The 12067-nt window shown below is 36.7% G+C and overlaps 1 protein-coding gene across 5 annotated transcripts in view; it reads right to left on the bottom strand.

The window, feature by feature from the left end:
- ARHGAP42 (Rho GTPase activating protein 42) overlaps window positions 1–12067 on the bottom strand; it is a 287887-nt gene that overhangs the window by 29758 nt on the left and 246062 nt on the right. For all 5 annotated transcript variants that reach the window (XM_041730578.1, XM_041730579.1, XM_041730580.1 and 2 more), the window contains 5 exons: window positions 11734–11796; window positions 10733–10807; window positions 9941–10025; window positions 9307–9365; window positions 3911–4016 (listed from right to left, as the gene is read on the bottom strand). In XM_041730578.1, the coding sequence (XP_041586512.1) occupies window positions 3911–4016; window positions 9307–9365; window positions 9941–10025; window positions 10733–10807; window positions 11734–11796 (388 nt within the window). The remainder of the gene's footprint in view (window positions 1–3910; window positions 4017–9306; window positions 9366–9940; window positions 10026–10732; window positions 10808–11733; window positions 11797–12067) is intronic.

The raw sequence follows: 12067 nt of genomic DNA, 5'->3' as shown, positions 1-12067 counted from the left end.
AGCTCACAGGGAAAAAAATTTGGAAATCTTAAAAAAAATGGTTTTGAAAAGGAGAGTTTATGACTATCTTGCTCCGAAGTTAGAGTATTCTGATGAGCAATTTTCACTGAATTTCCCTTTTGCTGAGCTAACTCAATCTAGACACTTATCACCCCACATTTCAGCTATTTCTGCACCTCATTCCCTCCAAGTGTTGTAAGGAACAAACCCAATCGCCCTTTTAAATACTAAAAGTTAGGGTCAAAGAAGAGACAACAGATGGCCTTTGTTTTAAAGACAAAGAAAAGGATTCTCAGAAAAGAAGTAATGGTTTATGCCACATCTCAGAGCTAATTAATGGAGATTTGGAATCACTCTTTTAGTCACTGGTCCTTTAGATAGTGACCAATCCAGATCACTGGTCTTAAATTCTCTTTTCTTCAGATATATTAAGGTTGCCAGGGACCGAGTGTTATTAGCTGTTTGTAGTTTATTTAAGTCACTGGTGATGTGGACACAAATTCCAATAATACTGTTCAGTCAATGGGGATTGACTTTTTATAGGTTTAGGAACATAGCCAGCAATGGTGGCAAAGGATGGGCAAAAGGATTTTAAGCATTCTTCTGTGGCCAGATACTATCTTCTTCTATTCCCTGTAACAGGCCATGCACATTCACTATAAGGTGGAAGTTTGAGTTTGTCTAACATTCTGGATAATTAGACAAAAAAATTTATGTAACACTCATGTAGCTTTTAAAAGCAGTTTAAAAAGGCTTTGCTAGATTAGTTTGAATAAATCAAGAGAATGCTCAATACATACAGTGTGGTCAAAGTTCATGAAGAGGTCATGCATTTTAAAATATAATTCAAGGCTAAATGACCAAGAATCCTTGTTTGTTAACTAAAAGAGGTATTGTCATATGCAACAATTAATAATGAACTTGAAATGATGCAGTTCCTAGCGAATTTCCCTCTTATTTCAAGGGGCAGGAAGACAATTCATATGAACTCATCTGCAGGTGAAGATGAGACTTGTTAACATGTTATGTAGCACTATTTCAAACATGCATGGCTCAAATTGGCAAGTAGCTTACTACTTGTAGTAAGCATCTCATTTAATTTAATCATTTAATCGTGAATCATAGTATACTCACTTAGATGGAAAATATCCTTTTTTATACATGATCCTGTAAGGGATTTCTTAAGTTTAAAACCTGAATTTGGGGGCACCTGTGTAGCTCAGTCTGGTAAGAGTCTGACTCTTGGTTTTGGCTCAATTCATGATCTTAGGATCACGAGATGAAGCCCTGTGTCAGGCTCTGTGCTTAGTGGGCAGACTGCTGGAGATTCTCTTTCTCTTCTCCCTCTACCCCACTCCTTACATTCAATTTACCTTTCTCAAATAAATCTTTAAAAAATAAAATCTGTTTCTTTTGCTGTGCAGAAGCTTTTTATCTTGATTACGTCCCAATAATTCATTTTTGCTTTTGTTTCCCTTGCCTTCATGGATGTACCTTGCAAGAAGTTGCTGTGGCCAAGTTCAAAAAGGGTATTGCCTGTGTTCTCCTTTAGGATTTTGATGGATTCTTGTCTCACATTTGGATCTTTCATCCATTTTGAGTTTATCTTTGTGTATGGTGTACGAGAATGGGAGAAGATATTTGCAAATGACATATCAGATAAAGGGCTAGTATCTAAGATTTATAAAGAACTTATTAAACTCAACAGCAAAGAAACAAACAATCCAATCATGAAATGGGCAAAAGACATGAACAGAAATTTCACAGAGGAAGACATGGACATGGCCAACACGCACATGAGAAAATGCTCTGCATCACTTGCCATCAGGGAAATACAAATCAAAACCACAGTGAGATACCATCTCACACTAGTGAGAATGGGGAAAAATAACAAGACGGAAACAACAAATGTTGGAGAGGATGTGGAGAAAGGGGAACCCTCCTGTACTGTTGGTGGGAATGTGAACTGGTGCAGCCACTCTGGAAAAATGTGTGGAGGTTCCTCAAAGAGTTAAAAATAGACTTGCCCTATGACCCAAGGGATTGCACTGCTGGGGATTTACCTCAAAGATACAGATGCAGTGAAACGCAGGAACACCTGCCCCTGATGTTTCTAGCAGCAATGTCCACAATAGCCAAACTGTGGAAGGAGCCTTGGGGTCCATCAAAAGATGAATGAATAAAGAAGATGTGGTTTATGTATACAATGGAATATTCCTCAGCCATTAGAAACGACAAATACCCACCATTTGCTTTGACATGGATGGAACCAGAGGGCATTATGCTGAGTGAAGTAAGTCAATCGGAGAAGGACAAACATTATATGGTCTCATTCATTTGGGGAAAATAAAAAATAGTGAAATGGAATAAAGGGGAAAGGAGAGAAAATGAAAATATCAGTGAGGGTGAAAAACATGAGAGACACCTAACTCTGGAAAACAAACAAGGGGTAGTAGAAAGGGTGGTGGGTGGGGGTTGGGGTGACTGGGTGACACGCACTGAGGGGGGCACTTGGCGGGATGAGCACTGGGTGTTATGCTATATGTTGGCAAACTGAATGCCAATAAAATATATAATATTATATATTTTATATAATATATTTTATATTTTATATAAAAATATATTTTATATTTTAATATTATATATTTTATATATATATATTTTATATATATATATAAATATATATATATAAAAACTGAATTTGGACTTTTGTTTACAAGCAGCATGGCGTGTGTGTATGTGAAAGAGAGAGAGAGGGAGAGAGAGAATCTTTTTTTTTTTCTTTTTTTTTCTTTTTTTTTTTTTTTTTTTTTATTTTTATTTATTTATGATAGTCACAGAGAGATAGAGAGAGGCAGAGACACAGGCAGAGGGAGAAGCAGGCTCCATGCACTGGGAGCCCGACGTGGGACTCGATCCCGGGTCTCCAGGATCGCGCCCTGGGCCAAAGGCAGGCGCCAAACCGCTGCGCCACCCAGGGATCCCGAGAGAGAGAATCTTTAGACAGATTTATGAGGCCATAGTGCCTGGATATTTGATCAAACATAATTCTAGATGATTCTGTGAAGGTATTTATTTGCATAATATTAACATATCAATCGGCTGACTTAGAGTAAAGCAGATTACCCTCCATGTCAGTGGGCCTCATTCAGTCAGTTGAAAGTCTTAAAAAGACTGAGGTTCTGTGTAAGAGGTAATTCTGCTTCCTGATTGCCTTGGATTCGAGTTGCAAGGTCAACTCTTGCCTGAGTCTCTAGACTACCAGCTAACCTGCAGACGTCAGACTTAGCCTTCACAGTAGTGCAGGTCAGTTCCATGCAATCAATCTCTTTCTCATACATACATACAACACACACATTATGTCTATATATATCACAGAGTCTATTGGTTCTGTTTTTCTGGAGAAACTTGATTAATAACAATATCTATCTATCCAGATTCTTAAATACATAGATGAACTAAGAGCAGAGTCAGAAAATCTTCAGAGACCACGTGAGGTTATGAATTCAGAGAAAGAAACTAACAGTAGAGCGGCACTTTGACCTGGCAAAACCTGTTGATACTAGTCCTATAGAGAACTGTTCTTCAAACTCAGGGTTTATAATGCATCTAAAAGAACTGGGAGAAAAATACACTCTTTCATATATTTTTAAGTTAACATGTAAGGTTTTTGTCATTAGTTTACCAGTTGTGAAGGATATTAATCATCTGCATAGTGTAAACATAAACAGTACATACACACACAGATCCTAAAAATAAGCTGTTGTCATATCATTTTTAAAAGTATATTTGATAGACTGATTATAATAACAACGTCATAGCAACATCATACACTTTAGAAAGACATGAACAAGTCTAACTTTAACAGTTGAACAAGTTGTTGAGTGAACAACATAAATCAGAGAATTACTTTACGAGGTGCTTTATTAAGATGTCCAGCATCTCTCTGTTTTTTTCTGGCAATTTGTGCACCAATGCATGTACAGCTTCCACCCGGTAGTTTTGGTCATCGGATTCTATAACATAAAGGTTGCAAATGGTCAAGTTTTAATTGCATTCAAATGTGTAAATAAACATTAGTAATCTAAACAGTACAAACACTCACACCCTCATGCTTTATAAACATTGCTTCATGCAGTAAGCATTATCTCTATCATTCTCTAAGGCTTAGAGAGGTTGAATAACTTGACCATGGTCATGAAGTTAGTTAAGTAAGGAAGCCAAACTAACCCAGTTCTATCTACTTCAAACTTGTGCTCATAGCCACTGAACTTCCATACAACCATAACTCATCATCTGCTTTGGTTTTGCTACACAAGGACAGAATCAAAACTTTAGCAATGTGAGTCATCACAGAAATTGTTACAGATAGCCTCATGTGACAGGCAATATAGTATACTTAAATCACACAGAAACTTCCTAGTGACTCCATCAGACAAAGGAAAAAGGCCTTCCTTTCCAAATTTTATAGATTTAAAGACAAAGTAATTCAAAAGTGAACTACTTTTCTGAGGTGTCAGGATTACTATGCAAACAGAGGCCTAATAGATTTTAAGCCCATGTTGACAATGGCAAATCTAAAAAGGAAACCGTTTAAAGCAAGTCTAGTCTGTCAGGTAAAAGCCAACATGCTGCAAAACCTGCTAGAGAAACATCTGACATTTCAGAATGAAGAACCTATTAACATGCTCTTAACTACAATAAACAAATTCTAGGGTGACTACCCACCTTGCCAAGCCCTTTCTCTTTAAAGTACTCAACATGAGGTTAGGAAAAGGGCCTGGCTCAAGCTGGGTCATACACAAGGTCTAATCCCAGGGATTAGAGTGGAGACACCAGAACTCTGATTTGTCTGCTTAGATATGTGAAAAGACATATTGTGTAAGATAAGCGTTGATATGACCAAATGTGCTCCAAAGCCAAGAAAATCTGACTGGAAAGGGAGATACAAATGAGGTAGACACTCAGCAAAGAACAGAAAGGAGAGAACCTCTTAAAAGGCTGGGGAGAGAAACATCAATTCTCCATTTTGCAGTTCCTAGCTGCAGGCTTGTGGATCCATACTTTGTCAAGGATGTCAAGGACTCTGTAAGACTCCTTGTACTTTCTGAATAACTTCCCCTTTTTATAGAGCTGAATTTCCAAATAAAACCTAGTTTTATTATCTGGCACTTGCGTCAGACAAAAGATGAATTCTTATAGATAAGAATAGATTTTAATCATTATGGTAGTGAATAGTATGATTATTATTTGCTACGGAAGTAGAGAAAAATATCTTACAAACAAATGTTTCTATTAAAACAAGCAGCTCATTTAGCTACTCAGCTAAGTGGCTCAAATGCCATATGTTATAACACAAAATTTTGGCAAGAAAGAGTTCTAGGTTAAGAGAAAAAAAAAAAAAAAAAGAAAGGCTTCTACAATAGCCAAACTGTGGAAGGAGCCTCGGTGTCCATCGAAAAATGAGTGGATAAAGAAGATGTGGTTTATGTATACAATGGAATATTCCTCAGCCATTAGAAACGACAAATACGGGATCCCTGGGTGGCGCAGCTGTTTAGCGCCTGCCTTTGGCCCAGGGCGCGATCCTGGAGATCCGGGATCGAGTCCCATGTCGGGCTCCCGGTGCATGGAGCCTGCTTCTCCCTCTGCCTGTGTCTCTCTCTGCCTCTCCCTCTCTCTGTGTGGCTATGATAAATAAATAAATAAAAAAAAATTTAAAAAAAAAAAAAAGAAAAAGAAACGACAAATACCCACCATTTGCTTCAATGTGGATGGAACTGGAGCGTATTATGCTGAGTGAAATAAGTCAATCGGAGAAGGACAAACATTATATGGTCTCATTCATTTGGGGAATATAAATAATAGTGAAAGGGGATATAAGGGAAGGGAGAAGAAATGGGTAGGAAATATCAGTAAGGGAGACAGAACATGAGAGACTCCTAACTCTGGGAAACGAACTAGGGGTGGTGGAAGGGGACAAGGGTGGGGGGTGGGGGTGACTGGGTGGCAGGCACTTAGGGGGGGGCACTTGATGGGATGAGCACTGGGTGTTATTCTGTATGTTGGTAAATTGAACACCAATAAAAAATAAATTTATTATTAAAAAAAAACAAATATATTAGTATTTTGAAAAAAAAAATGGCTTCTAGCCCTGGTTTTGCCATTAACTCGTTAGTGTCCTTTGACAAAGTGACATGCCCAGTCTGGGACCCAGTCAATAAAATGAGAGGTCAGATTATACATTTTTTTAAGGTTTTGTTAATCTAATAAGGATAGAGTTTGATGAAGAGAATCTAGAGTAGAGAGCTTTCAGAAGAAAGTTAAGTGGTATAGGGGTTTATGAGATCATGTGGTCAGTCATGTATGCCGGATTGAAAACCAAGGTCATTCAATGTTATCTGACACTTATCAGCAGACATTTCCTGTGGCATTACAATGTGCAGTAATAAATTAATACAACTGCTTTCTTTCTTCAGACTGTGAAAAATACTTGGTGCAGTCACACCTCGTTCGTCTTAACAATGAAGAAATGCTAATTCCTAATTGTTACAAACTGTTGTGATGGGCTCAGACAGCAACCCAGCATTTTGGTGTCAATATTTTAAAAGTACATATCTCTAATTTCTCAGCTTATATGTTTTTTTTTTAATTAATTTTTATTGGTGTTCAATTTACCAACATACAGAAAAACACCCAGTGCTCATCCCGTCAAGTGTCCACCTCAGTGCCCGTCACCCATTCCCCTCCAACACCTGCCCTCCTCCCCTTCCACCACCCCTAGTTCGTTTCCCCGAGTTAGGAGTCTTTATGTTCTGTCTCCCTTCCTGATATTTCCCAACATTTCTTTTCCCTTCCTTTATATTCCCTTTCACTATTATTCATATTCCCCAAATGAATGAGAACATACACTGTTTGTCCTTCTCCAATTGACATCTTAAAAGCAATTTACGAAAAGCCCACAGCAAATATCATTCTCAATGGGGAAGCACTGGGAGCCTTTCCCCTAAGATCAGGAACAAGACAGGGATGTCCACTCTCACCACTGCTGTTCAACATAGTTCTGGAAGTCCTCGCCTCAGCAATCAGACAACAAAAAGACATTAAAGGCATTCAAATTGGCAAAGAAGAAGTCAAACTCTCCCTCTTCGCCGATGGCCTGATACTCTACATAGAAAACCCAAAAGCCTCCACCCCAAGATTGCTAGAACTCATACAGCAATTTGGTAGCGTGGCAGGATACAAAATCAATGCCCAGAAATCAGTGGCATTTCTATACACTAACAATGAGACTGAAGAAAGAGAAATTAAGGAGTCAATCCCATTTACAATTGCACCCAAAAGCATAAGATACCTAGGGATAAACCTAACCAAAGAGGTAAAAGATCTATACCCTAAAAACTATAGAACACTTCTGAAAGAAATTGAGGAAGACACAAAGAGATGGAAAAATATTCCATGCTCATGGATTGGCAGAATTAATATTGTAAAAATGTCAATGTTACCCAGGGCAGTTTACACGTCTAATGCAATCCCTATCAAAATACCATGGACTTTCTTCAGAGAGTTAGAACAAATTATTTTAAGATTTGTGTGGAATCAGAAAAGACCCCGAATAGCCAGGGGAATTTTAAAAAAGAAAACCATAGCTGGGGGCATCACAATGCCAGATTTCAGCTTATATGTTTTTCATCGAGCCCCTCCCCACAATTTTTGAACGAAGTCTATCTATACATATTCCATTACAGCAATCATAGATCCAAATAAATGACATAGATATGTGATTATTATCAATAAATATGGAAAAGGGATTGATGGAAGTACCTGTTACCTGCCAAAAATACCTGACTCTTCTCTCCAGATTCAGAAATATAGCATATAAGTATAAATAGGTAGCATAACTGACTGTACATATTTGTAGTCTTGTCTATTTAACCAGAAGTTGCTCTCTTAAGTAACTGACATTCATCAATTGAGTAAAATGTAACTAAAATAATTTCTCCTAGCACACTCATCACCCAGTGCAGTGGGGTGATAGGTGTTCTAGGTATAAATACTGCTAAGTAGCCAAATATTCTAATTCATTCTGCATTTTTTTTTAAATCAAGGTAAGTATATTCTTGATTCCTTTTATTTATTTCCCCTAACCCCTACCCACCTCTCCTCTGGCAACCACCAATTTGTTCTCTGTATTTAAGAGTATTTTTTTTTTGTCTTTTTCTTTGTTTGGTTTCTGAAATTCCACATATGAGTGAAATCATATTGTATTGGTGTTTCCCTGACATATTTCATTAGTAGTATACTCTTTAGGTCCATCCATGTTGTTGCAAATGTCAAGATTCATTCTTTCTTATGGTTTAGTAATATTCCACTGTGCATATATACCACATCTTATTTTTCCATTCATCTATTGATGGATACTTTCGTTGTTGCCATGCCTTAGCTACTGTAAATAATGCTGCAATAAATATAAGGGTGCATATATCTCTCTGAATTGGTGTTTTCATTTTCTTTGGGTAAATACCCAAAGTAGTGGAATCACAGGATCATATGGTAATTTTTAATATTTTGAGGAACCTCCATACGTTTTCCAGAGTGGCTGCACCAGTTTGAATTCTCACCAACAGGCAAGATGGTTCCCCCTCTTCACATCCTCACCTGCTGTTTCCTGTGTTATTATTTTTAGTCATCTGACAGGTGTGAGGTGACACGTCATTGTAGTTTTGACTTGCATTTCCCTGATGATGAGTGACGTTGAGTGTCTTTTCATGTTGTCTGCTAGCCATCTGTATGTCTGTTTTGGAAAAATGTCCTCTGCCTCTTTTTAAATTAAATTTTTTTTCTAGTGTTGAGTTGCATAAGTTCTTTATATATTTTGGGTATTAACCCCTTATTGGATATATCATTTGCAAATATTTTCTCCCATTCAGTAGGGTGCCTTTATGTTTTGTTGATGGTTTCCTTCATAGCACACACTTTTTTATTTTGGTGTAGTCCCAATTGTTTAATTTTGCTTTTTGTTTCCCTTATCAGAGAAGACATACCTAGAAAAATGTTTCTCTGGTCAAAGAACTACTGCCTATATCTTCTAGTTTTATGCCTTTAGGTCTCACGTTTATGTCTTTAATAAACCATTTGCAATTTCTTACTGGTTTACAAACCACACTCTCAGCTATTAAGTATCAGACTGACAGTTTCTTAAGCAATATGTAGGAAAATCTCAGCTAGTTGGTTTAAATTTACACCTCTAAGTGATACAAAATAAACTTGCATCAATTATAATGCATCCAATGTAAGTGTACTTACTCACTGCAACAATAAAATCTTTGTGTAATTTGTAAGTCATCAGTGGTTCTGCAAGGCACCTGCAATGGAGGCATGAGAATGGCATTATCTTCTTATTTCTTATTTTTATTTTATTTCCCCTGAACTTTCAATACTTCTTTAAGAACTGGCTGATTAGGAAGTATAATTAACATCCTAGTAGGGCCACTCCAGGCAGTCCCTCAAGAAACCAAGGCCCTTCTAGGTACAATTGTACTAAAAGGCGAGGCTTTCAATTTATAAGAACTACTGAACCACAACAGCAAAATCTCTCTCAGATATGAGGACAACAGTTAAATAAAAAACAAAAGCAAAACAAAAAACTTTTAATTTCAACTTATTCTTTAAAAAATACATGAAAACACATTCAAATTTAATATGAAACAAGTATTAGTATTCATAAAATACTGCAGCCTCTTAAGTTTATTATTTGAAAAAGCAAGTATAAGTTCCAAAACACTACACATAAACACTACTACCTTATGCTATTTCAGCTGAAGTGAAGGAATTGCTCTAAGCAGTGAAGCTTGTACACAGGAGCTTCAAGGAGTCACATGGCACCTGCCCAGGATGTAAGGGGTCATCACATGCAGAGGAGGAGCTAAACCCTCCTTACCTGAGGTAGTTTTTCAGCCCACTTGTTATCGTCTTATTATCCCACAATTCAATATCAATGTCAATATCAGGAGGGGATTTTGGAGCTGAAAGAGCAAAAATGTTTAAACTGTGCAATTCAAAATATCACTCACACCATAAAGAAGATAAATAAAGAAAGGTCAAAGAGGTCAAAGAGAGAGACATTTATTTCTTAGGGTGCCAACAGATTTAACTGTAGGACTGCTGTTTGTGTGGAGTGGTGTAAATCTCCCTCTGACACTTTATAAACCTCAAAGATTTCTTGTAGAATAAGTGTTCCAAATCAAATTATTGTTAATTGCTAAGACCACAGATGGTAAGAGTATTTACCATCTGCCAGGTATGTTTCCAAGTACTTTATATGGATTAACACATCCAGTCTTCATACTTCTCAATAAGGCAGGCACTATATTATTCCCATTTTATGCATGAGAAGGTTGAGGCACAAAGAGGTTACCCAAGGTCACAAAACTTTTAAGTGGCGAGTTAGAGTTCCAAGTGAGGCAATCTGAATCCAGTATCCATAAATCTCATTTCATTTCTAGGTAATCAAAGGATATTTGAGAAAAAGTCCAGCATTATAAAAAGGACCCCTCTCAAATTATGAATGTTCATCTATTATAACTGAACATTAAAAACTGAATGCCAATATTAATTTTAAATATTACTTGAAAATATTCAAAGATAAGCAACAGTATAGTTATCAAAGAAAACTATGGTTTGGATTATTTATAATACTAAAATTAAGTAGCCAGCTTCAACCAAAACTTACAAAATGTTGTGTTCATGAGTTTCTGAACTTTGGAGTTTACTCCTCCTATCCGGTAGAGTCCTAAAACAGTGATGCCTAATGAGAAGGAAAAATCACAAGAGAATAGCTTGAGACACAGCAGCACAAGAACAGAATGTTATAAACCTCAAGCAAATATCTGTACAGAATTTAAAAGCAATCCAACTTCAGCAAATCTACCCTGGATCACCTATCACACATATATTTCTCAGAGCAGACGTTGAACAGTGTCCAAAAGTCTTTCGAAGATCTTCAAAGTAGCAAAGTACCCCTGTTCATTCACCACCTTTTGAATACAAAAAAGCATCAAAGATAGGAAATAATAATCAGTATTTCTCACCCTCTATTTCCTCAGTCATGGTATCCTGCATTTTGAAGAGCTGGAAGGTACTTACATCTTCATTTTGAAGATGAGAAAACAGATTTAGAGAATTTAAGAAATATACTTAATTTCTCAAAACTTCTAAGTGGCAGTACCAAAATCTGAGCCTAAGTTCACAGGATTTCACAGCCCAATATGAGTTTTGCTTTAGACAAGTTTTCCTGGAATTGAAAGAGTGTAATAGGTACCTAGAATAGGCTTCAGGTGAGAGATCGTGACTAGAGAGAGGAAAGTGTTAGAATTGTGACCATGACTGAAATCACTGAGGGATATAATATAAGGAAGAAGACCAGCTCCTTCAGAATCTTACCACTCTAAAGCTTGAAAAAAATCAAAGAGGTGCTTACAGTAATAAACAACACAAAGTCTATCAATAAGAAATAAAGCAAGCCTTCATTAGGAAAAATCATGAAAAAGAAATACAGTATGATTTTTGGTAAAGTTCAAACTATAGTTATTTGTGTATGTAGATAATTTATACATGTATATAGTTCTTAAAGTTAATTTCTTGTTAATGATGAAATACATCCTCATCTTTTGAGAGGTTTCTATATAAGAATGAACTATATTACAGTAACATAGTCCCTGTCCGGCAACTTACCTCTTGTTTCCACAGCTTGAATGCATTTTCTTACAAAGTTGAACCCTGCTTCATTTAAGTACACTAAGAGAAAAGAAAAATCACAGTAAGAGTTTATGCTCAATTTCCATTATCTCTTAGTTGGCTCTACTGTTTTGGGACTTAATGGCACAGTTTTAGTTAGAGTCTGAATTTTTATTTTGGTGTAGAAGTAGAGAGGTTCACATCCACTAAAGTTACTATAAACACTTGCTTCCTTAGAATACATAGATCCTTCGAATACATAGATCCTTCATTGAAAGAATCTGTGTAAATATGTTACCCTCATCCCATCCATTTTTTTCTAAAATTGGCA

Source organism: Vulpes lagopus, chromosome 15 (assembly GCF_018345385.1).
Source record: "Vulpes lagopus strain Blue_001 chromosome 15, ASM1834538v1, whole genome shotgun sequence".
NCBI classification, from domain to species: domain Eukaryota; kingdom Metazoa; phylum Chordata; class Mammalia; order Carnivora; family Canidae; genus Vulpes; species Vulpes lagopus.
The sequence above is the reverse complement of the archived record's forward strand: the minus strand, read 5'-3'. Positions and strand labels throughout refer to the sequence as shown.